Genomic DNA, 26,101 nt, shown 5'->3' with positions numbered 1-26,101 from the left:
TTTTATAAACTTTTCTTGCAAAAAGATTAAATTACTTTTCCACAAATTGATAGCTAGATATATTAAAACTAGAGGGTAAAAATAATGTGTACAATACAAGGACGTCTAACATGTAAGATTTTGAATGACTCAAAAATCTAATTTTCCCAGTTGGTAGGAGATTTGTACAAATGTAGGTGTTTAACAAAGAGCTGTCTGGAATGTTAACAGTCCTACGTTGGATCATGTCTACATCGATCTGTTTCTAATCTTAGACCATTCTTTATTCATCTGATTCTCAGTGGGCTCCATTCTTTTTCTGATATATACATTTTCTTAAATAGGATATAGTCCAATAAGTTTACATTTTTTTTTTGAATTTTGAATTTTTCTCTGAAAAACTTGTTCAGAAAGTTTTTGGAATATATATTTTAAAAATCGTGTTTACACAGGTTGAATTTCCTGCGTTTTCTTTAAGATCAATTGAAGAGAAGAATACTTGCAACTCAACCTCAACGAGAATTAAACACAGGGACAAAGCTCGGCAGAATTCATTAATTTTGGTCTAAACTCTATATAGAAATTCACTGAATTAATATGTACATATAATAAACTGCAGACTCATAACCTTCAAATTATGAATCCGTCTTTGATCAAACATTATATTACTTATAGACATGTCAGACAAAGGTGAGTTAAAAATTCGGAATCAATGAGTTCGAAATAAGTAGTATATTTTATTTATATGCATACATAAATAGTTGGAGCTGAAATTCTAGGTCAGCCTCTAATCTCGCAACCTTAAAGAGAGTAATTAACATTTTGTGGTACTCCTTCTTTGTGTCACATATATAATCACACACATGCAGATACACAGTACAGGCTGTCAAGATGAATTATTAATTTTTGTAATTAATTAGTGGAAGATTGCTTTGTTGTTTCTCCAAGGAAAAGGTGTCATCTCTCATGATATTAAGATGGTGAACTGGTGATTTGCTGTTTCCCAATTCTTTGTTTGCCTCCTCTTCTCTTCTATTCTCCTCTCCGTTCTGTCACAGAAACAATTAATTAAGAAGAAAAATGGTCTCTCAATGAACCTCTTCCTCGTATCCCATTACTTCAATTTTCAGGTAACTTCCTCTTCTTCTTTTTTCCGAGAATGCATGTACTATATCAGAAGATTATCTTGATCTTAAGATGATAACAACTGTCTTAGTTTCTATTTTTATTTTTGACGTTAAACTCTATATAGTCTTGCAATGAGAATCGTAATTTGTTCTATCTTCATCGGTATAATTAAGCTCAATTATTTCTATGTTTCATGATTTTGGTTTTCTTTTTCTCTTGGGGGAACTGTTATTTGTTTCTACTTTCTTTTTTTATTTTATTCTGTTGGGTAAATCCTGGTGAATAAAAAAAATCCTTGTGAATTTATTTTCAATATGTTGAGCATTTTAAACTCCAATTCCGTTTAATTACTGGCAACAAGCTAGTTGAAGCCATTGTTTTTTTTTTTTCAATATGTATATGGGTGACAGGTTAATGAAGACAAACTTTTTAGCGTTTGATTTGAAATAATTATAATTATCATGCAATTCAAATTTTACTATGAAGATTAAAGGCTTATAACTTTTTTTAACTTAAAGCTAAAAATAAAATAAACCTAGACTTTTTGCTTTTGGATGGGATGGCAGAGTGTATGTGTTCTTTTGTTCCATTTTCTTTTTCTATGAAAACGGTTTTTTTAACTTTTTAATATATTTTGGTATCTTTTGCGTCATACGTAAGTTTTATCCATTGCCGTTATTTTGACTTTTGGGGGTGGCTAAGAACTTTGAGTATATATCAATAGTCCCTTATTTTAAGTTTATAACGTGATTGATGCCAATTAAGGGAAAAGGGACAAAGATAAAACAAGTATTATACGATAGGCATCTTAGCACTAGAAAAAAGATGATTAATAATATTCAATTAATTTCATCAAATTGGTGTTCCTTTAGATGAGATTCCTTGCAGTATTTTTTGACTTTTCCATTATGAAAGACATATATAGTTTACATATACCATAATTAATCTTTGAATAATAGTGACTGAAACGCTTATTATGGTATAAATTTCATGATAAGGATCTTTGTTTGTAAGTGTCGAAGTGGAAGTAAACAATTTGCAATAATTAAAAATGAGAATTCACAATGGTGGAACAATGTATATTCGCCCCAATGGGATTGTTGCGATACAACTAGTAGATACGTGATAGTTTTTCTTATTAGATAGATATAAGGAATGATCAAGCAATATATTATAACTGGTCCTAAATAGAATGTCTCATCGCAATATTAACGGTAAAACACTCTTTATAATCAGAGGCCTCTTAGAAAGTCCTGTAGATTTAACTGAACCTATATATATATATATATATATATATATATATATATCACAAATTTAAAATACATACACATATTATAAGATTTCATTTATTAAACCCACTTTAAATCTTACTTTCGCCTCTGTTTGCCTAGCATCCGCCGATACTATCACATTTATCGTTTAACATGTGATTAGATTATAATTTGCATGCGTTAAAGCATACAGATACTTAAAAATTAAGTCATAATCAACCCCTTAAGCAATTACTAAAGACTAGCTTATCTCGAAAATTGGACACTCACTCTTTTTGTGTGGGTAGAGAGAATTAGGACTCTGAACCTTGGGGTCTTCGATGAGAAATTGTCACAGGAGTTTAGGGGAATGCAATATTATCTTTTTATCCTTTCTTTTTGTGTGTGTTTTGTTTCTCACCTATCAGAGCGACTCATTTACCTGGAGAATAGTTTCGATTTTAATGATATTTCAATTTTGCAATGAAAAGACGAATAGTTTCAGATATCTGCTAGTATTGTGGAAGAAGAGGGATCAAGTCATGCAGTCAGAAATCCAACCCTTGCTCCGGCAGTCAGTCCTTGGAGTTGATCTCCACGTTCTGATTCTGCCTCATCTGATAATAGAAGTACCTCCGTAAGGACTCCATCTCAACATCAATTCGCATTTGATGGCTATTTTACTTGAATATTTTTATTAACGCCTTCCGCTAGGTCTCGTATAGAAGAAGGGATTTTTTTGCTTTTCGGCAGGAGATTATACATAAGCGCTCTTGATCTCCTATCCATATCCGCTGCTCTTAGCCTTGTTAGAATATAATGTTAGAAGGAAAACTCAATAGGCATCCCAATATCCGTCTTCTCTATTTTGACAATTTAGAGGCTAGAGCTACTGCATGCAAAATGGTTGCCAAGTCTTTTGTTTAACTCTTTGGAAGGTGGATATCGCTATTGACATTCCTATCTTTGCATCGATATTGCAGGAATGGGAACAAAGCTCTTATATGCCAAAAATGCAATAGCTAATTCTCCAAACTACTATTTCGCAGTGAAACAATTGTTCTACTTGTGGGATACTTTATACAAAGTTGGATATTCAATGGAAAGGATTGCTGAATTGAAGAGTATAGAATCCATCAAGAGGACAATGCTCATGCATGAAAACATTTTCAAACAGCAGGTACTCTTCCATCTTAATTGATATTTGCAGGGTATAATCTCTGAACTTTTGTGTATTTTGAAAGCTTTTTTTCTTGCCGTAATTACTTTTCCTATTCTGAGAACTATTTTATCCAAAAATAATTTCTTTCAAATTTTCTCTTATAATATAAAATAAAAGGCGAGTAGTCAGAGGTTTTGGGGTTTAACTTCATTATGATACAGTAGGCTATTCGGAATTTCGGATCAGTTACACTAGAAATAAGGTAGATGGAAAAAATGCTTTTATTTAAACTGGCGTACTTTTTTTTTATAATCATTCACTAGTAAAAAACCACATGCTAATTAATTGGCCCATTTGCACCCCTAAAATTGAGGAGATAAATGGTGGCTTACAGTATTTTATTATCATCCAGTTTGTCACAGATCAGAATCACATGCTTCACAATCTGCTTCGTCAATGACACTATTAAATTTCACTTCTTTTTTTAATCAGAAAAAAAAAAAAAAAAAAAAAAAAGTCTTCTTTCTCAGTATTTGAACCTGATGTTGACCTGCGGAAAAAAAAGGATTGACAGTATAAAGAATCTGCACATTATCATTATATCAATGTAATTTTACTTCTTATAGCAGGTTATATATAATTTCATCACGTCACCATTTACAGCTTTTTATAGGAAGTTATCTGCTATCATGCCTTTTTAGTAACTTTGATTATGTATTTATACTGTCAGTAAATGTAACTAATAACAGGTAAAAGAGCTCCACCGACTATACAATCTTCAAAGGAAACTGATGCTAGAGTTGAAGAATGAGATGTCCAAGATAGAGGATCCAAGATTATTATTAGACAAGTCTATGATCAACACCACCTCTCAAAACTTGTCCACTTGGCAACAACAACCTACAAGAGAAATAGGGTTTAACAGTGTTCATCTTTATGGTTTAACAGATGATCAACAAGGGGAAAGAAGTGGTAGTTGCTCAGGGGAGAACTCAAGAATATTAATGCCAGTTAGAGGATTCAATCTTGAATTGCCTTCTGATCATCAAGAAGGAACTTCAACTAGTACTATTTGTGCTAGTTATGACCATGCCAAGATGAGAAATATTGATGAGGAAGCAGATGTGGAGCTAACACTAAGTATTGGACCCAGCAATAATAAAAAGAGGTTAAAAAGCCATACGCATAAAGAAAAGAAGATAAAATTTTCTACTTCAGCCAAGTTAGAAAGAGGAGAAGAGTGTGCTGATGGTAGCCCAGCTAGGAGCAGTTCAAGTGCTACATTCAAACAAGAAAGTGCCTCTCAAGCTTATTGGTTTTTCCAAGATCTTAGTTTAAACAGAAGATAGCCTATATTAACTTCCTTCTTTTTAATTCTTTGTAATTAATTTATGGAAGCCTAGTTGTTTCCTTTTAAATGCTTCAATGTGCGTACTTGACTAGCTTTCTTTAATACTTGTATATTTTATCAACCTACAACCCGTAGGAATAGAATAGAGGAAAGAAGCATTCTCTTTTTACAGACATGCATAGAATAGATAGTCTGCGAATCTCGTTAGACTGGTCTTTTGCCATATCTAGGATTTCATTTCTACCTGGTCTTTTACCTTGAGGGGTTTTTAAAAGACACTAAAAGATCCACGACATAGTCCCTATAAGTAATTGGTTGCGAATCTCGTTAGTCTGCTATTAAGTAATATTTTCATTAAAATTATCCATGTCAAAAGTATCCACACGATGATCCAAATTTAGTTAGATACTAACCTCCTCACATTTCATATATGTGCACCTTGACTGTCTATAATAGCAACTAAACAGTGGCTTGCATGTCTACAATTCACAATATACATGCTCTTGAGTCCCTACTTGTGCAAATAGTCCCCTCTCTTGTTCCAATTATCAATATTGACAGAAGAACATAACATAGTAGCAACAGGATTTGCAGGAAATATTTGGGATATTTGCATGGTTGATTGCATGGTAGGTTGGCATCATAATTACCATCTTCACTACTATGAACAACATAACAAATCATTTTGACCTTAAAAACATTTTAAAAATTCACCTGCCATGATTCCACCGTGCCACATCTTTCATTCAGCACTGTTCTAAGGTCATGTGTCTATTGTCATCTTGTCAAAGATATATCGAACAGCTTTGTTGTTCTCCTGGAGAAGCAATTCCATATGAGTTCAATTGTATAGCTTCACATCATTCACCTTCATCATGTCCTTGATGATAACATCTTGAAGACCTAAAAACATGAATAGAAGTGTCATCTCTTTAATAGCTTAGCCTTAGGATGAGGTAATCCACACAATTTTACATGATACTAGAGCAATTAGAGGTCCTAGGCTTGACTCTCACCATTATGCATCAACAAAATATTTCACATTATAGGTCCAGTAAAAGAAAATGTATCAGCTGAGACAACATGGGCATGTTGAAGACTTTAAAGAAAATATATTTCCTCTTTAATAGTTTAAACTTTTATATGAAGCAGTTCAAATAATTCGATAACAATACTTTGAAATCATATGACATTCAATTGGCTGCCAATAGTCAGATTTTTTCAAGATCCAAAGATGATTGAACACCTACCAAAACTTGTTCTAAGAAATCTGCTAGCAGATCAACTTCAGCCATAACTTTAGTGAGAATGTGTGATTAAACGGTTGTAGAACCATCCACGGACAATGCACGACAACAGGAGCAACTATTAACTTCAGAGTTCAGAGCATTCATATAAACCAATATGGTCATCATCTTGGTAACCAACCCAAATAGGGGGCCAGAAACTCTCTCTTTTGGGGTTAAAATCTACATCATACCTGACACTACTAGTTTATTTTTCACGAATAAACCAGACTGCAAAAGAAAAGAAGAATGAAATCATCTTCATAAGTAAATTGTCAAAAGTACAAGCACAGAATCAATTCTACCCATAAAATAAAACGAACTTTTGAATTAAACTAAACTAGGGCATATCAAATCTCTACTACTACGAAATCGTTCATAGAAGACTTACACAAACCCAACCCACTAGAGCGAATAAATGAATCAAAACAGACACCTCCATCATTCATAAAGCATATACAACTCACAATAAATTTTTCTTACAAATCAATGCAAATTCATTTCTAGTACAAGATTATCTGACCGCTTAGCATGGTCAATCGAGTAGTGGAGGCCCATATCTTTTAAAATGATAGTTCCTGGTTCTCAAACCCAAATTCCAAAAAGTGGTTGTCTGAGTTTGCGCTTTCCACTCACAATATCTGCCTTAAGAAACTAAAGCACTTAACAAGTTAAGCAATCAATGTAATGCAGATAAATACATGTCAATTAGAATCAAATTGTGACTACTGTATGCAATGAAAGAAGATTCCTGACCTCAAAATTCTTCATGCTAGTATGCACTTCTAACTTCTCATTCCCTGTATGCACTATAAACATCTTCAATCTCCATCTCGGATTCATCTTCCAGAAGATCTCCCTCCAAACTACCCATATTATGCTCGTTATTTTCCACTTGAACACGTTCATCTTCTGACTCATTCTCAAGCAAATCATCATCCACGAATTCCTGCAAATCTTCAATAGTATCCATTGTTTCCTTCTTCTTTCTGTATCCAACAAAGCTTAGAACCTGTTCTCTCCAAACAGTCAAAGGGTGCTTCTCAATCAACTCAGAACCTTCATAAGCACTATTAAGAAATACATGAAACCTCTTACCCCTTTCTGAAACATAAAAGATACCAAAATGTTTAAGCAACAGCCTCATCAGCTTCTGAGGCATTACGAACTCCATCCTAAAATGTGTCAGATAATCTGTCACCAACCTCTTTTCGATTGTAAAGCTCAGCAGCTCATGCATCACTGCAACCGCCCTCTTATTGAACTCCAGTGTTCCAGCCTTTAGTTCCCTGGCATCTGCATAAGGCGACAAGTATTCCCGCTTCTGAAAATTCTCTATCTTCCCCTTATATCTAGACAAAATTTGTTTATAATCAGGTGGGAATTTCATTGGGAAAGACAAGGAAAGAAGACCAGCTACGTGATCATCTGGGACCTGCATACCACCCAGAGCCTTCCTTTCTAACTCTGTCATAGCCCAACTCGATCTCCAATTCACAAGCTCTAAATACTCACTTTCATCATAAGGTTTAAATGGATAAACAACTCTAAAGTAATCAGGAAATCTGTGCACCCAATGGTTCCTAAAATCCACTGGCAACCCCAAATCTCTTCTGAAATGAACAATCTTATCTAAGGCAAGGCGCTTGTCCACGGACATCATCAGCATCCTAGTTACAAGCTCTGCAGCTTTATCACTCTGCTGTTCAATAATAGCCTCCTCTTCTTGGACTAAATCTTCAGCCTCCTTGGTCATACCACACCATAAAATCCCTCTATGATCCTTGTACAGTTCAAAGAGCTTGGGGGACTTCCGCAGAAAAGCAGAGATTTTATGGGGCTTTGGGAGGTTTATTTGCCTCCTATACTGATCAAGTTCCCTAATTGATATAATTTTTTGAGGTTCCTGTTTGAGGACTTCAAATATTAATAGGACTTTGGAGAGGATCTTGTGCTTTTCTGTGGCTATTTCAAGGTCATGCACCCTCTTCTTCTTGCTTCTGTCTTGGACTCTTTTACTGGTGGTCATTGATCGGTGCCATTGCAAGATTGATGAAGAATCTATGAACAAGAATGCAATTGATGCATTTAGTTCAGCAGAAAAACATCCACGTCTACCAATAAGGTTGAGCATTGTGCCAAACCAAAATAATCAGTAGGGGATTCTCCCTCAAGACACGGAGGGTATTGCAGCTCTTAGTCCAAATACTAAACAGAGCACTGAGTAATGGATGTACTCGCTTGTCATGCACCTACTGTTCCCTGATCATACACCTTCTGTTCCCTGATCAATGCTTTGCCACAAATTGAAAATGGCCAGAGACAACATGATGCGGCATGGCAAGTTTAATCCATTGCGGAAGCCTAAGATTTGTGAAAATAGGCCTCCCAAGTGGAACCAATTTGGTCAGTGAGTTCTCAGGCAAAGTACCTTGAGGGAATGTAAAAAAAAATTAACAGACTGGTAGTTGTGAAACCTACATTACATAATATTGATTACGTAAATTAAATGGCATTGCTCTAGTGCCTGACAAGACATAATATTGATTAAAGCAAATGAAGAATAATTACCAAATACCAACGACCACAAGTAACTATTGCAAGTCGATCTTATTGCCATAAGATGACACCAAGAATAGATTATTCATTGAGGTAAGTTATCATGATTATGAAATAAAAGGTTTCTAACTCCTGCAGCGAAACTTAAATGCGTATTTGCCAAGTCGTCATCAAACTTTTTTCACTCCTTTAAAATTTGAATTAACTTAGATGAGAAAACAAAGGGAAAATTAACATTTATTCTTTTTGATAATAAGCATTAGATGTCAAGTGGACTAAGCGTGCAAAACACTTTGCAGACTCAAGTGGTAAATGGATGATTAACTTTGTTAAAAACGACATGTATCATGAGATAATTTAGAAGTGTGATTGGTTCAAGTTAAGAAGACTACAGGAAGCAAAACACGTGAAATTGAAGCTCACCAATGCCATTTCACACCAACAAACACAGCAGATGAAGTTGAAACCTTTTTTTTTTTTGAGAAAGCATGATGTTGAAATTTCAAGCTCTGAAAACCCTATCAATTACAGTAAGCTACCAGGTGTCAGTATCTATTGGGCAACTGTTCAAAAGTTGAACCATTAAGGAAGTAAAAGAGAGATCTTGAGTGTAAACTAGTGTCACTCTCTAACAAAACCAAAAGAAAGAACAAAAAGTTTCTTGAGGTTAGATTTAATAAAGCAGGAGAAGATACAGGTCAGATGAAACAGTTCTATGGTAAATGGAGCCTGATAAACGAAAATGCCGAAGACTCTTAAAATTATACACACTGAAAGATCGGGTATTGGGAATTAGTTTACCACAAAACCAAACCAATTATTTCACTTTCTTTAATTATTCTTGGTGGGAAATGAAAATGAGTAAACAACACACAACAAAATTTTACTCTATGTTCAGTGCCGAGCCGAGGGAAGCGGGCATGGACGTGAGGCTTGGATCGCAGATCATTCCAAAGAGAGGCAGTTTCAAGTACCTTGGGTCGGTTATCCAGGGGATGGGGAGATTGACAAGAGTGTCACACACCGTAAAGGGGTGGGGTGGATGAAATGGAGGATAGCATCTGGAGTCCTGTGTGACAAAAAAGTGCCACCTCTACTCAAAGGTAAGTTTTATAGAGCGGTGGTTAAACCGGTCATGTTGTATGGGGCTGAGTGTTGGCCAGTTAAGAACTTACATATCCAGAAGATGAAAGTAGAAAAAATGAGGATGTTGAGGTGGATGTGCAGGCATACTAGGATGGATAAGATTAGAAATGAATATATTCGGCAGAAGGTGGATGTGGCTCCCATGGATGACAAGATGCGAGAAGCGAGGCTCAGATGTTTCGGGCATGTACGGAGGAGAAGCCCAAATGCCCCGATAAGGAGGTACAAGCGGTTGGCGTTGATGGGTATAAGGAGAGGTAGAGGACAGCTTAAGAAGTATTGGGGAGAGGTGATCATGCGGGATACGGCGAGGCTTCAGATCTCCGAGGACATGGCCCTCGATAGGAAGTTGTGGAGGCCGAGCATTAAGGTTGTAGGTTAGGAGGTAGTTGAGCACATTTCTAACTCGTACCAGTGTGAGGCTAGTCTGATAGGATTTTGTCTTAGACTGCTAGTGGTCAATGTTGTTTTCACACTACTCTTCCATTTTCATAGTATCGGGCCTTATTTACTGGTTATTGTTTGCTTTCCATCTATTAACCGGTTCTTGTGATATTGTTATTATTTCTATGGTTTATGTTGACGGTACTGATATATTGTCTCTTTTCATCTTCTTGAGCCGAGGGTCTACTGGAAATAGTCTCTCTACCCCCTCTCCCCCGGGTAGAGGTAAGGTCTCCATACACACTACCCTCCCCGGACCCCACTTGTGGGACTTTACTGGGTCGTCGTCGTCGTTGTTGCTATGTTGTTGAAATTATTGCCTAAAAAACTTCTGGAAGCAAAAACGTAACCAAATACTCTAATGCTAATGGAATGCGTTTTCAGAAAATCAATCTAATTTCACAGAAAGTACCAACTAACCACAAAAAAAAAACGCTTAAGTACCAAGCAACACCTAAACATGAAAAATGACAAATATTGAGCACAAAAGAATATAAAAAAAATAAAAGAAAGAAGCAAACAAACTGGATACAACATTATTATTGTACTTATCATTCTATTAGTCGATAGGAACTGTCTCCTATCTACTTTTATTAATTGAAGTTCCGATTTTCTTAAAGGAAAAATAGTCAGTCTCTCTCTTTTTTTCTAACAAATAAAAGAGCACAATATTCTAAAATCTTCTGTTTAGTTCTTACATATGTGAAATGGAATGAGAAACAAAGGTTATGCCACAAAAGAAAGAAACATAGTGAGCAAATCCAATTGATGCAAAAGGTCGAACACCTAGAAGGCAGATAATGAAACCAGTGGGTATCCTTGAAATACTCCAAAAATAGACAAGTAAATGCTTGTAAATTTAGTAAGTAAAATCAAATGAAGAGAAAAAAGTACCTTTTTATTGGATTGCTAAAAAACAAGGCAAATCAGTATCGAGTTTTGATCTTCTCGGGCATTCAGGTTTGTCACCATGTAAGACTTGTTCCTGGGGCGGTAGGTTTGGAACGGATACGATATCTGTTACTTTACTACTCCCTCCGTTCCAATTTATGCAAAACTATTTTACTGGCATGGAGTGTAAGAAAAAATAAAACATTTGGAATTTGTGGTCCTAAACAAGTCAAAAAGTGGCCCAAATTATGGTTATAAAAGCTTCTCATTAAGGGTAGAATTGAAAGTTTAAGCTAAATTATTTCCAAATTTAGAAAAGGATTATTTTTTTTTAACGGACCAAAAAAAAATAGATTCACATAAACTAGAACGAAGGAGTAATATATATAAGTGGGAGTTAGGGGACCAACATAGCTATATGCATTGTACAAAAAGTTGTGAAAACTGTACTAAAGAAGGATACAAATACTGCTCCATCGGTTATCTAATTGATATTGTTATTTGGTTTATCATGGGTTTCTTTACTTCTTTTTGTTTGTTTGATTTTCAGTATATTTATTTCCTTAATTTTCTTGGAGTCTTACACAATATTAGATTTACTAGCATTAGGTTCCGCGTGTTGCGCGTGAACCTATGATAATAAGTATAAGATTATAAAAATTAGATAAAAAATTTAAATAATATGTTTGAGATATAAATAAAATTAAAATGAGCTCATGAAAATGATTAATACAAAGTCTCTAAAATGAATAATACTGAGCTAATACATTTGAAAATAGTTCAGATAGATATAGTTCAAAATCAAAAGACTCTGCAGATTTAGAAATTTATATTGATTAAATAGATCAAAGTTGAAATACATCTATTGTACTTTTCAATCAACTTCTCAATACGAAAGTCAAACTGTTTAATTCCCATCTTATTATGTCAGTTTGATAATTTTATACATTATAAATTATAGGTATTAGGAAAATAAAATTTCTATAATTAAAAGTATTTAGTAAAAGTATTAAGTCTTAGCAAATAAAAAACATAAACCTCAATCAATATGACGTGGCAAAAAATGAACAAAAGAAGTAACTTTTTATCTATAAAAACATTAAAAAGCCAAAATGCGAAACAAAAAACGAAACTTATCTTACTCTTTCTTTTCTTTTAAACTTGTTATTATTTTTTCCTTTTGAAGATTTGTTATATTACACATGTTAAATAGGGAAGGTTTTTGGACACAAAATCTAGTTGATTTTGAAGTCCTAAATTAAGAAAATAATTAAATGTCTATTCCTAAATATTAGGGGGATAATTAAAATGAATTTTGTCCAGTATGAAAATTTTTTTTAAAGGGTAAAAAAGACGAACGACATTTCGCTAGTATACATAGATATAGATAGGTATGTGATTAATTTCTTATATCACATGCATGTGCATCATGTATTTTTAGTGCTAATTTTGGATTTTTATGCTGATTGTCCTTCTTATTTTCTACTGTTATGGATTATTTTGTTTGCTTTATTCGAAAAAATAAGAGAAAATAATAAAAGGGGAAAGGCATGACCGTCTTGCATTATTCTTTATGCATTCAACAATATGCTCAGGAAAAAAAATAAGAAGAGTAAAGTGGCCATTCCTAACAAGGTGCAACTAATTAACGAGTATACAACGAACAAATAGTTTTTCACAAAGTAGTCTCTTAGTTGTAACTTAGATGTTTTAACTAAAGGTAAAGTATGAATGAGTCAAAATAGAGTTTTACATCTCACTCAACCAAAAAATAGCTGATAGTAGTACTTAGATGACTGATTTTACTGGGTAGATTTGATATTAAAAGTATTGCGCTAAGGTGTAGAAAAACAAAGAGCTCAAATCCAGATGATCGGACTTTGACACACAAATGAATATGTATTTTGAAGAGGAACTTCTTATTTGAAATTCTGTCATCCTTGACAAGATTTCAGTTTTTATCTACTTATTTCATTTCTTTCCCCTGGGTTTCTCTTTTCTTTCGAGTATACGGTAATATACTTTTGGGTTTCTAGCTACGATCGATTTTGCCTTTATGGATATTTTTTTGTATATATATACATTTAAAAATTTCGGTTGATTTTCCAAAAAGAGACGTTAAAATTTGAAAGAAAAAAAAATAGAGCTACTAGGATCACTTCTAGGTATATTGTTGAAGCAAACGAATAACCAGTTGTATTATCACTTTTAGCCTGTGCAATAAACTATTTACATCTGGTAGCCGAAAAAATATATAAATTATGTATAATTTTTGTATATTAACATACAAAATGTATATATATACAAAAAAAATATAAATTTTATACATTTTTTTGGGCTATTATTTTTACAACGGCTATACAATGTCATTTTCTTATTGAAAACTGGCACTGAAGGGGATATTTTCAAGGTCAAAATTTTAGTAGACATTATCTAAAAATGAGGAATTAAAGTGATAATTTACGTTATCCAATAAAAGGAGAGGAAACGTTTTGCTTCAGCAGAAGATTTGCTTCATGAATCAGAGTTCGGTAACACTGTTAGTTTTTGAACACATTGTGAGCAGTGAGACTAAAGGTGCTCCACTTTAGCATACTTAAGGGACTAAATATGCTCAGGGTTATATTTGAGGGACCAAAATAGACCTACCCTCAAATATAAAGGACAATATTGGTCAAAAACTCGACAAATAACCATGTATTCATTTAATGAAATGGCCCAGTACATGGTACTATTGACATTGAGTTTAGTACAATGACACATAGCAGTGTTCGTATATTTATATGCATTAATTGTATAATATTTTTTGGTTTAGGTGTATAGTTATACACATATAAACTGTGTTTGTATCAAATTAAATAATTTCTTTCAACGTAAGGTCATTTTAAGCTCCAAATGGCGCTTAAGATAACTGTTTCTGGTGGTATTAGCCAAGCTGAAAGATATTATAACTGAATTTGCTTGAGGCTAGGTAGTAGATAACCTAACACCCACTTCTTGACAACCTCTTACAATATTTACTATTTATTAAAACAACATAGTGGCCTATGTTGTGTTGAAAATTGATGGCCATGTCAAAGGGTGTGAATGACTGACATACTTTAATCTATTGAAAGAAGAAGAAGAATGATGACCAGGCATTTTGGTTACCTAAACCAACAATTTTGTGTTGTCATGTGTATGATGATGCTTACATCAAAGCTGCTCTGCTCAAATCTAGAGTCTCCTCGAACCTTCAAGGATAATTTTCAATTTAAAATTTTGAAAAGTGTGGGATAATTTTGGAGGATGTGATGCAGGACTCATTTGATCATGTATGGCTTTATTTGTCATTGCTTAAGAGAAAACTTAAGGATCTTACTACTCTATTTCTATTTCTAGGAAAATAATAACTGATTGGTTGTGATGTTAGAAGTTTTTATTCTTGATAATTTTTACAAGGCATAGGATATCTGTATGAATTTGGCCTAAAACATTGTCTTCCACTGTAGGTGTCTTTTTCTAATCTGGAAGAAAGATGAGTGCTTACCATGGCAAAGAGGAAGAATCTACGGTTTCTTGACTAAAGTCCCGCATGAATGCCCAATAGTGACATGTTATTGCTGCAGTCAGAAAGTTATTTGGAATAAGAGGAAGTTAGTCATGTGTCTAACGTGATGTTCATTGTTGCACCAGGTTTAAAATTTTTAGGCATTGCATTACAGGTTTGAAGAGCAGCATGGTAATATATAAATTGCTGAGGAATGTTGTACTACAGAGCTATGTTGCTGCAAAACAAAAACATGGACAAGGTGGGAGCCATATTAGAAGAGGGAATAAGCTAAGGAGATGGTAGACAAACACTTGAAAGCAGAGGCGGACCCAGGATTTGAGCATGACGGGGCACCATTGTCTTAAACATGCAAAATTTTCAAAGGTAGGTCCGTCTTTTTCCCGAGGCTAACGGGTTCCGGTGACCTCCTAACCCTAAGTTAGGTCCGCCTCGGAAGGAAAAGCAAAATTTTGATACAAACTTACTTTGCTAAGTTAATATTTTCGAAAGAAAGAAAAAACCTACTCAAGTAAAATCAAGAAGAAACTTACAATATCAGTTGCAGTAGAGCTTCAATCCAGTAGCCGCCGGCGATTCGGACTGCCGGTCGCCGGATTTGCGCTCGAGCAGAAGCGGAAAAGGGTTAATTGAAATAAGGGTTTTGTTTATTAGCTAAAGAGTTTAGGCGTCAGTTTGGAGAAGAGAGGAGGCGTTGGTTTTGTTTTTTAGTTTGGAAAAGGATAAAAGTTAAAGACTTTAGGTTAACTATTGTGTACAAGTATTAAAGAATTCAAAAAAATAAAATAAAAAACCACTTGACTAAAATAATTTTAAAAAGCAGGAGGCAGGTTTGGAACCCGAATCCTTCGAGTAACTGAAGTGCTTGAGCATGCTACAAAACCAACACGTCTGCCTTACTTTTGTTTACTAAGGGGGGCAGATAAATTATTTAACGGGTCCCCAGTGTATATGTAAATATATATAAAATATATTTAGAGTATTTTTCCCGAAGCTTACGGGTTCCGGTGACCCCCGTAACCCTAAGGTAGGTCCACCTCTGCTTGAATGTGCAAAGATTTTCTTGGTTAAGAGAAATCGATGAGAACATGTGTTGACTTAGTTAGTTACTAATATTTCAGCTGGGATCCTTTTTGTGTATCCAAACAAAAAGATTCACTCTCTTTATCCTCAAAGGTCCCATCACATGTATTGGAGAAAATATTTCATATATCACTTGCATATGCTACTGCTAAAACAACTTATTGTACGTGTATTATCAGTCACATTGGGTCCGTGCAGAGTTAGAAAATAAATAAGGTGATTATCAAGCTGCTACTTTTTGAAAGTTGTTCGTTAAGTTGGTATCAAAAAAAGTTTTAATTACAAGGAGAATAAAAAGAACTCTAAAATCGAGCTAAAATTGTAACTAGTCACTTTCATTGTCAGGAATGAAAATGAAGATGTTCTAATTTTTCCAAAAATAATTTACTCTTTTTTCCGAAAACATTAGGTTATACTCCCTTTGTTTTAATTTATATGAACCTATTTTATTTTTTGTCTGTGCCAAAAAGAATGACCTCTTTCCTTATTTGAAAATAATTTATCTTTATGCAATGATTTATAGCCACACAAAATATAAGTGCCTCATTTTACATCACAAGTTCTTCTCTCTTTTCTTAAGCTGTGTGCCCAGTCAATTGGGTTCACATAAATTGAAACGAAGGGAGTATTTGTTTGCAAGAAAATCGTGAAAAATAAAAAGATTTAAAACCTTCCCGAAGAGGGAAGACTTTATTACAAGTTAGAAGGGAATTGGACGAAAAGAAGAGTTACGCTTCTCATTTTAAATTTTCTTTTTCTTTCATCCAAACCACATGAACGAAAATCAGTGCAACAAAATCTCCTTTCTGAGTCGGTATTTTAACGATTCCGATAAGTTCGTATGATATTTTGGACTTGTACGCATGTTTGATTGGGGTCCGGGGTGACACGAGCGCATTTCAACACGTTATGTGAAACATTGTGAAAATGAGTTTTAAAATTGAAATTCTTGAGTTTTGATGATCGATTCGTGTTATTTGATGTTATTTTGAAGATTTGAGATAGCGAGCAAGTTTGTAGGATGTTATTACACTTGTGCGCATGTTCGGTTTGGAGCCCGAGGGGCTCGGATGAGTTTCAGGTAAGTAACGGATAAGTTTGGGATGATTTGCAACTGCTGGTGCCCAATTGCAGATCTCGCATTTACGAGGTTAGGCTCGCATTTGCGGTCAAATGATCACATTGGCAAAATGGAAGCTGGGGATTGGGCATCGCATTTGCGAAGGGAACTTCGCATTTGCGGATTGGGTGAGGTCCGTATTTGCGAATAATTCTCCGCTTTTGCAAACACTGGTAACATTTGTCAGCTTCGCATTTGCGAAGCTTTGAAGCGCATTTGCAATGGGGGGAATTCCATATTTGCGAACAAAATGTCGCATTTGCGACTTCACTAGGCCTGATGAATGCGATCAGTGTGTCGCATTTATGAACAAGTGTTCGCAAATATGATACCTATAGTTGGGTAAAGAGGAAAAAATCGAGACTTGGCTCATTTTAAACTATTTTTCAACCCTAAGCTCTCTAGAGGCGATTTTTGAAGAATTGTTTCTTCCCAAATTCATTGGTAAGCATCTCTAATGACTTTTTAATTAATTCCCGCTATTTATCGTGAGTTTTTAACATCAAATCTAGGAATTTCATGGTAGAAATTAGGGGTTTTGGATAGAATTTACGGATTTTGTTAAATTGAGATTTAGACCTCGATTTAAGGTCGAATTTCGAAACAAATCATATATCCGGGCTCGCGGGTGAATGGGTAATCGGGTTTTGATCCGAATCTCGAATTTTGACCAAGTGAGCCCGGGACTTTTGTTGACTTTTTTAATTTAGCTAAAGATTGAATCTTTTTCATTCATGGGTAGTTTCTAAAGCTTATTTTGAATTGTTTGAATGATATTTGGCTAGATTCGGGTGGTTGATCGGCTCCAACCCTATACCACTATAAAATGGCAAAGAGTGGTCGGTGCAGCTTTTACCCGAAAGGTCGAGATCGATATCCACAAGGAGCGAATATTGGTTGGGATTTGGGTTTCTATCCAATCTAGCTATGCGTGTTGTTCTTAATTGCACTTCTAACCATGCTTTGTTTTGTTTCTAATCTACTTGTAATACTACTGAATGCAGTAAATAATCTAAATGCAATGCTTTTGTAAGGGTTTTCTTAATTAATAAAAAGCACTAGGGAAGTGACTTACACCTAGGTGAGTATCTAACGGGTCTAAAACTTAGGACAAACTTGTTATAATTGGGATCATGATATAACCATTGCACATAATTACTCACTCCATACCTCTCGGTAGTTTGAGTGGCTTTGCCCTAATTGGCTTTCTCAAGCCCAATTGGGTGTTCAAACAATGCAAGCAAAATTGGCTCAAGTCGGGTATTACTATCTCTAGGTATGGAGATAGCCCCTTTAATTGGGGCTATCAATCTCTTGAATGCACCCCAATTCCTTGTTAGCCTGAATTTTATAGACTTCGTCTCTCTTTCTCAAGAAGAGTCTAAGGGGTCGTTTGGTAGGAGGTATAAGAATAGTGCTGAATAGAGTGTATTAGTAATGCTGGAATAAGTAATGTTGGCATTAATTATGCTGGCATTAGTTATGCTGAGATTATTTTTTAACCACTATATGATTTGGTGTATTAAATTATTGCATAATTTTTTAAAAATTGGGTGTTTACAAAAGTACCCTCCATAATTTTTAACTTTAGCTATAAAAATTAACTTTATAGATAACAGAACAAGAAAGGTTGAGGCTCTTTCAAGTGATCCATTAACCTATATGGATCAGTACCAAAAAAAATAAATTAGTACTATCAAAGAATCAAGCTATAACAAGTTTACTCTTTTTTTTTACAAAAGGCAAGTCGATAAAATTGATAGTCGATAGTCCAACCAAAATTGAAGATTTACAGGTTCCATGGTGAATCATGGCACCTGCATTTCCCAAGTCCAAGCCTGATAGCATTCTATCTAACCTAAGAATAAGATATTAAATTACTTCATGTAAGGAAGAATTCAGCTCACATAACCAAAACAACCTAAAAGGAGATCGGCCACATTGGCTGGCAACTCCTCGATTACAACATTGTAAAACTTCTGAATGTCAAAAAACATCCTTTCGTCATCCTTTGTGACAAAGTTGATAGCAACACCCTTCCTTCCAAAATGTCCACATAACAAGTTTGCTTTTGATGCTCTCTTTTCACAGTATGTTGCTCAATGAAGTGAATTTAGGTAAAGTTGCGACGTTAATTCAAAATTAGATGTTTCACACTCTTGGGCTACATTTTGTGCATAATAATCACTTGTTTGGAACGATAACATGGCCTTTCACATGGAATTCCCATTATTTACACAGATCATGTAATAGTAAAACTTTTCATTACTGAATTGAAGTTGGTGGCCTCTTGCTCTTTGACTTCCAACCTCCTCAAGCAAACAAGAATATATAGCTCTAAAATGGAGCAATCTGCATCAACAAATTGAGAATCATGTTGTTTTCAGTGATTATTCTTGGCGGTGGCCAAGTTGTGGAGAGAAATTCATCACTTCTTCCGTCACAAACAACTTATCAAATTATAGAAAGTTACCAATGAAAAGTAAGATTGGAAAGAAACAAAAAAGAAATTAAAGAACTGTCATAACAGCTTTACATAATTACATCATAGAATTTCAAAAGTTAAACGACTACAAAGAGCTTGAAGAACTACCATAGCAGCTATATAATTACATATGCATTTAACATTTACACTGGAGTTGAGCTATTTATAAACATCAGTTACACAAAAAATCTAGCATCCTCCTGCCCACACCAATAACCAGAGGTATCAAAAAATGGTACTATCGTCAAACTTTGAAGTTGTTAGCCAAGCAAAAAACTATCAAACTAGTGCCACCACTTATATCCACAAGTTTACCATACTTTTAAAGTTTATCATTGACGAGCATCGACATCATTGTATGGCGCTCAAATTCCCCCATACGTAAAAACAATTCCATCTTTTTGTCATCATCACAGAGAATCATTGAAGCATTGATACGTTGCTCTATAGTGCACAACTCAAATACGGGAGATTCAAGGATAGAATATATCTGGCCACGAACATTGGATCGATCATGATCCCCAATCTTTTCAATCAAGGCACCCATTCTTTTGTCTTGACTTTCAGTAAAGTTTTTCATAATTTCCATCATACCTTTGAGAAATGTCTCATTATCATCCTCTACTATTTTTTTTTCTTTTCTTGCTTTTCTCTTTTTCGTTTAAATTAGAAGAGGACCTTTTATCATACGCACCTTGTTTATGAGTTTGTTGGGATCCAGGATATTCATTTTCAGATGCTCCGGCACTAGGTCCAGTTGCATTTTCAGCTCTAGTAAATGCGCTAGGTCCAGTGCCATTTTCAGCTCCAGGAAATGAACTAGGTTCAGTGGCATTTTCAGCTTCAGTAAATGCACTATATCCAGTGGCATTTTCAGCTTCTCCAGTAAATACTTTAGGGCTATGATAAGCGTCAGCTTCTTCATCTTCACAAAAATCGATAGGAAATCCCAAACTCATATCATTACAAACTTTTGGAGCTTGACTCTTTTGAATTTCCTCAGAAGCATCTAGCGGCCCTTCTGCGAACTTTCCGGTTGCTCTATCCTTGCCAAAAATTTCTTCCCAATCCTCAAACATCGGCCATTTCTTGGTATCATATTTTTGGCTAGTGGATCAATCTAGAAAATAATTAAAAAAATATAGCAATGTCATATTAGAAAAATACATATATGACGTAACAAAATTGTAATAATTTAAAGCAAAGTATTAGTTACCTTTATAAAGTCATACCAAAATTTTGGATCGTCTACTATTATAGCTCCATCACTATATTGAAATCCCAAACCACTTCGATTTTTTAGCGAAGCTATACTTCCATAACATCTCTTCCAATATCTTATTTTATTTTTGATATGTGGATCACCTTTCAATCCGCTTTTAGGATGTTGTTTGCGTATGTAGCGCTCTAACTCCATCAAGTGCCCCGGCCTAAAGGTTCCATTATCAGCTCTCCAACCCTTAACACACAACTCTTTCAACCCATCTAAAAGAGTGTGTTCTTCTTCTGGATTCCACATCCTTCGCGTTGAAGGTGTTGAGTTGCTTGATTTTTTTGACACCCTTTTTGAAGATGTTTGACTATTCATTTTGCCTGTAAAATCTTGTGAAATACATTACCAAGAAAATCAGGAAGAAGAACAAAATATTATAATAGCTTTAGAAAGATTTCAATATATCGGAGATGAATTCATACTAATACACTTTACAACGATAGAAGAATGAGCAATTAAGCTCACAAACATCAACTGATTCAACTAGTCTTCATTATAGATTAATACATACAACATCAAGAGATATAGAAAGTACATAAGGATGTGCAGTTAAGCTCATAAAAATTAGACATGTCTAGCAGCTATACAATTTATACTAGCCCAATTCAAAAGAGCTAATGAAGTCGAAAAAGTTTTATATAGCTAACAGGTTGTATTTTAGACCAATAAGCACTATACAGTGAAGTAGCACATGCCCAATGCTCTCAACTTCCATTTGAAACAGATAATTTTTTTTGTGACAATTGATCAATTGTTAGATCTTGAATTCCACATTGATTGAGCCAACTCATCCCTCCAAGTGGTCCACTCCTGGGACAATTCAACAACATCAATGTTTTCGTGTTGATACTCCATTTGTTCTTCCATATCAATGTCTAAGGGATCCACTTCCATCTCTCTGCGGATAAAGTTGTGAATCAAGCAACAAGCACTAATGATCCTGTTATGAACCTTAACTGAGTACCACGAAGAGCTTCTAAGAATTTCCCAACGTCCTTTCAGCAGACCATATGCCCTTTCAATAACATTACGAGCCCTAAGCATGCCTCATATTGAAAAACTCTTCTTTACATCGAGGCAATGGATTGTCACCTCGCCAATCCTTTAACCAATATCTATATCCTCGATAAGGTGAAAGAAAACCTTTTCCGTTCGTATATCCTCCATCGCATAAATAATAATTACCTATAATATAGAGATACAATTTAGTTACTTTTATATCTAATTCTTTCTGTTATGTAACTTGAAAGCATTGACATGGCATACCCTCGTGGATTTTTAAACCATTCCTTCTTGCTACAGCATCTCGTAATACACGGCTGTCGGCAGCTGAACCTTCCCAACCAGGTAACACACAAGTGAAATTGAGGTTTCTATCACAAACTCCCAATACATTAGTTGCTATCTCTCCCTTCCTTGTCCTGTATCTTGGTTTGTACTAGGATGGAACTCTAATTTTATATAAGTTGTAACGACCCGGCCGGTCGTTTTAAAAATTTACGCCCCGATCCCCTATTAACTGCATTCCCCATATTTGTTTCTGCTATTGTGAGTTGCCGGGAGAATTTATTTGGAGTTTCGGAGAGTTTTGGGACACTTAGTCCCTAAATGAGAGTTTAAGTTTTAGAATTTGGACCGTAGTCGGAACAGTGTGAAGACGGCCTCAAAATAGAATTCCGTTAGCTCCGTTGGGTGATTTCGAGTTTAGGAGCGTGTTCGGATTGTGTTTTGGAGGTCCGCAGCTTATTTAGGCTTGAAATACCGAAAGTTGAATTTTTGAAGTTTCCGTTTCGATAGTGAGATTTTGATCTAAGGGTCGGAATGGAATTTCGAAAGTTGGAGTAGCTATGTAGTGTTGAATGTGATGTGCTTGCAAAATTTCAGGTAATTCGGACGAGGTTTGATACACTTTTTGATCGAAAGAGTAATTTGAGAGTTTTTGGAGTTCTTAGACTTGAATCCGATGTTAAATTGGTGTTTTGATGTTGTTTTAAGCGTTCCGAAGGTTGGAACAAGTTTGAATGTTGTTTTAGGATTGGTTTCCATGTTTAGTTGAGGTACCGGGGGCCTTGGGTGAATTTCGGGTGCTTAACGGAAGTTGAATTGGAATTAGGAAGAATTTGAGGTTGCTGAACCTGTCATAATCGCACCTGCATGTGTGGGACGACAAGTGCGGCGCCGCAGAAACGGCTTGGTGATCGCAGAAGCGAGTTTAGGCCAAGGCTCCAGGAACTGCAGGTGCGGCTGGTGACCGCAAATGTGGAGCCGCAGATGCGGCCAAGCGACCGCAGATGCGGACCCAGCCCATTAAGTGAATTTTGCACCTGCGATGTCTTTTCCGCAGGTGCGGGACACCAGGTGCGCTTCCATTACCGCAGATGCAGTAATCACTGGGCAGAAATATGAAATTTCAAGGGTTGAGTTCATAACTTGGAAAATCAAATTTGGAGCCCGGGGTAGGGCGATTCTGTGGGGTTTTTGAAGAGAAGATCATTGGGTAACAATTCCTTATCCCTTTCTAGTTATATTCCATTAATCTATTGTTAGTTTAATCATTTAATTTCGGATTTGGGGTGAGAAATTGGAGAAAATTTTGGAAAAGTTCTTAGGCCTAAGTTTCGAGTTTTGACTGGGGATTTGACATCGGATTTGGATAATTTTGGTATGTATGAACTCGTGAGAGTGTGAGGATTCTGAATTTGTAAATTTTACTCGATTCCGAGACGGGGCCCGGGGAGCGTTTTGGTCATTTTTCCTAATTTCGCGTATTAGCTTAGAATTTAATTAGTGGAATCAGTTACTTGAATTTATATTTACATTATGCAATTGAATTGAATAGATTTGGACCATTTGAAGTCGAGTACTCTTGGCAAGAGCGTGGTTTCGGGCTGATTTTGAGCCGGTTCAAAGTAAGTGGCTTACCTAACCTTGTGTGGGGGAACTCCCCATAGGATTTGGTATTGTTGATAATTGAAATGCCTTGTACGTGAGGTGATGAGTGCGTACTTGTGCTAATTGTTGAAAATCTGGTTTTCATTAAGTAACAAAAATTTTGTTCCCTTTCCTATTTATACTACTTGCAATTTAAGCCTACTGTTAGCTTAGGAAGCATGTCTAATTGACTTAAATGTTTATTTGCTCAACTGCCTTATATGGATTATGTGCAGCATGCTAGGTTACAAATACCTGTTTTACCTTGGTATGAAATTTGAATTGAATTGAGTACTCTTCGTGTTGCTGCTGTGTATTTACTTCGGGACTACGGGACGGTATCCCGGGAGATCCCCTGTATGTTTACTTTGGGACTACGGATTTGTATTCCGGGAGATCCCCCTGCATTTTTATATTGGAACTACGGGACTGCACCCGGTAGATTTCCCCAGTACTGGGTATTTACATTGGGACTACGGATAGGGATTCTGGTAGATCCCCCGCACTATGAGTTGGACTACGGGACAGTATCCCGGGAGATCCACTGGATATTTATATTTGGGACTACAGGACGGTATCCTGGGAGATTCCCGGTTGTTATCTCTATGCTGAGCTGTGTCCTTTCCGTGATTACTTCTGCCTCTATATTAGTTGTTGTTATTCTTATTATCATGTGTTAGTTCATACTGCTAGCATTTAATTATATTGTCGTATTCTATACTGTTTTATCTCATTTTTCAGCTATAATCAGTAGGGCCCTGACCTTCCTCGTCACTGCTCGACCGAGGTTAGGCTTGGCACTTACTGAGTTCCGTTGTGGTGTACTCATGCCCTTTCTGCGCATGTTTTTCATGTGCAGATCCAGGTATTCCGACTCAGCCCTACTACTCTTGAGGCAAGGTGATTCACCAGAGACTTCGAGGTATATATGCCGCGTCCGCAGACCGAGGAGTCTCTTTCCATTCTCTCTTATAGTAATAGCCCTTCTGTATTTACTTTTGTTTAGACATTCTGGAGTTAGAGCACAATGTAGTATTCATAGCTTGTGATTTCATGAGATTCCGGGTGTTGGGAATTATTCAGTTTTTGAGATCTTGTATTGGTATATGCCGAGCGGCATCTTTAAACCTTCACTATGTTTATTCCGCAAGTTTTTATTTGTTTTATTCTGTTGTTTCTTTTTCCGCAATTTGTTAGGCTTACCTAGTCGTAGAGACTAGGTGCCGTCATGATAGTTCACGGAGGGCGAACTGGGGTCGTGACAAGTTGGTATCAAAGCTCTAGGTTCATAGGAGTCATCAATCACAAGCCGGTTTATTAGAGTTTCGCGGATCAGTACGGAGACGTCTGTACTTATCTACGAGAGGCTATGTAAATGTTAGGAAAATTCCACTTCATTTGATTTCCTTGTCGTGCGAGATTTTGATATCACAATTCTAAACTTCTGTCTTCTATTCTCTCACAGATGGTGAGGACACGTGCTACCCGAGATGATCAGGCACCTGCGCCCCCTACTGGAGCCGTCAGAGGGCGGGGCCAGGGTAGAGGCCGAGGACGAGCACGTGGTGCAGTCAGAGCACCCGCGCGAGCTTCCACCGAGGTGCCACCAGCAGTTCCAGCAAGAGTCCAGACACCTGATATGCCCACTACTACTACCACTCTAGCACTCCAGGTGACTCTAGCGCAGTTTATGACTATGTACACCACTCTAGCTCAAGTAGGGTTGCTTTCCCTTGCTTCTGCTACATCCCAGGTCGGGGGAGGAGCACAGACTCCCGCTGCCCACACTCCTGAGCAACGATTGCATGTTGATCAGGTCCTAGAGATTATTCCTGTACAGCCGGTAGCCGCAGCTCATCTCGAAGAGAGGGCCGTAGCTTCAGAGGAGGAGCAGAAGAGGCTTGAGAGGTTCAAGAAGTATCGGCCTCCTACATTCAGTGGACTAGCCTAAGATGATGCTCTTGGATTTCTAGAGGAGTGCTACCGCATCCTCCGTACCATGGGTATATCAGGATCGAGTGGGGATTCCTTCACTACCTTCCAGCTTCGAGGAGCCGCCTATCAGTGGTGGCGTGCTTATGAGTTAGACAGTCCGGATGAGGCAGCTTCCCTAACTTGGGCTTAGTTTTCAGATATGTTCATGAGAGAGTATGTTCCCCAGAGTCTTAGGGACGCTTGGTGCGCAGAGTTTGAGCATTTGCGCTAGGGTACTATGACTGTCTCGGAGTATGCTGTATGTTTCACCGACTTGGCTAGACATGCACTAGCTTTGGTTTCTACTGTTCGCGGGAAGTTTCATCGGTTTATTGAGGGGCTCATTCCCAGCATCAGGTCTAGTATGGCTCGTGAGTTGGAGATGGATATTTCTTATTAGCAGGTGATGAGCATTGCTAGGAGAGTAGAGGGTATGCATGCTCGGGACAGAGAGGAGAGGGAGGCCAAGAGGTCTCGAGAGTCGGGTCA

The 26,101-nt window shown here is 36.3% G+C and overlaps 2 protein-coding genes and 1 pseudogene across 17 annotated transcripts; 1 reads left to right on the top strand and 2 right to left on the bottom strand.

Annotated features, from left to right (window-relative positions):
- Positions 1-764: 764 nt before the first annotated feature.
- Positions 765-5,041, top strand: LOC109219363. Of its 4 annotated transcripts, XM_019383805.1 has the most exons (4): positions 765-1,109; positions 2,849-2,994; positions 3,341-3,537; positions 4,269-5,041. In XM_019383805.1, exons 3-4 carry the CDS (start codon positions 3,343-3,345, stop codon positions 4,866-4,868), a joined length of 795 nt encoding a protein of 264 aa, XP_019239350.1. In that variant the 5' UTR covers positions 765-1,109; positions 2,849-2,994; positions 3,341-3,342; the 3' UTR covers positions 4,869-5,041. The 4 variants fall into 4 exon arrangements, 3 of the variants coding, with proteins under 3 accessions (XP_019239350.1, XP_019239351.1, XP_019239349.1); XR_002066934.1 differs by lacking the exon at positions 2,849-2,994 and having other exon boundaries at positions 4,250-5,041; XM_019383806.1 differs by lacking the exon at positions 2,849-2,994 and having other exon boundaries at positions 3,407-3,537.
- LOC109219362 (protein ROOT PRIMORDIUM DEFECTIVE 1) lies at positions 3,783-15,463 on the bottom strand. 13 transcript variants are annotated; one of them, XR_002066926.1, is made up of 8 exons: positions 15,280-15,463; positions 14,726-14,963; positions 11,200-11,370; positions 9,139-9,233; positions 6,913-8,587; positions 6,121-6,387; positions 5,585-5,773; positions 3,783-4,069 (listed from the first exon to the last, which is right to left on the bottom strand). XR_002066926.1 is itself a non-coding variant. In XM_019383803.1 (5 exons), the coding sequence occupies exon 4, from the start codon at positions 8,288-8,290 to the stop codon at positions 6,950-6,952; it is 1,341 nt and encodes a 446-aa protein (XP_019239348.1). In that variant the 5' UTR covers positions 8,291-8,587; positions 11,200-11,370; positions 14,726-14,963; positions 15,280-15,463; the 3' UTR covers positions 6,394-6,810; positions 6,913-6,949. The 13 variants fall into 13 exon arrangements, 1 of the variants encoding a protein (XP_019239348.1); XR_002066923.1 differs by lacking the exon at positions 9,139-9,233 and having other exon boundaries at positions 14,726-14,798; positions 14,899-14,963; XR_002066928.1 differs by lacking the exon at positions 9,139-9,233 and having other exon boundaries at positions 11,200-11,290; positions 14,726-14,798; positions 14,899-14,963.
- Positions 15,464-19,756: 4,293 nt separating this feature from the next.
- LOC109219359 lies at positions 19,757-21,601 on the bottom strand (annotated as a pseudogene).
- Between the last annotated feature and the right edge of the window lie 4,500 nt (positions 21,602-26,101).

Source organism: Nicotiana attenuata, unplaced genomic scaffold (genome assembly GCF_001879085.1).
Source record: "Nicotiana attenuata strain UT unplaced genomic scaffold, NIATTr2, whole genome shotgun sequence".
NCBI lineage: Eukaryota > Viridiplantae > Streptophyta > Magnoliopsida > Solanales > Solanaceae > Nicotiana > Nicotiana attenuata.
This window is presented reverse-complemented; position numbering and strand designations above follow the sequence as displayed.

Excerpts from the sequence above, each read along its gene's own strand:
- LOC109219363 (XM_019383804.1), top strand. The coding sequence starts at position 3,343 with ATGGGAACAAAGCTCTTATATGCCAAAAATGCAATAGCTAATTCTCCA. Across the intron at positions 3,538-4,268 it reads AAAACATTTTCAAACAGCAG|GTAAAAGAGCTCCACCGACT; the intron begins GTACTCTTCCAT and ends AACTAATAACAG.
- LOC109219362 (XM_019383803.1), bottom strand. The coding sequence starts at position 8,290 with ATGCTCAACCTTATTGGTAGACGTGGATGTTTTTCTGCTGAACTAAAT.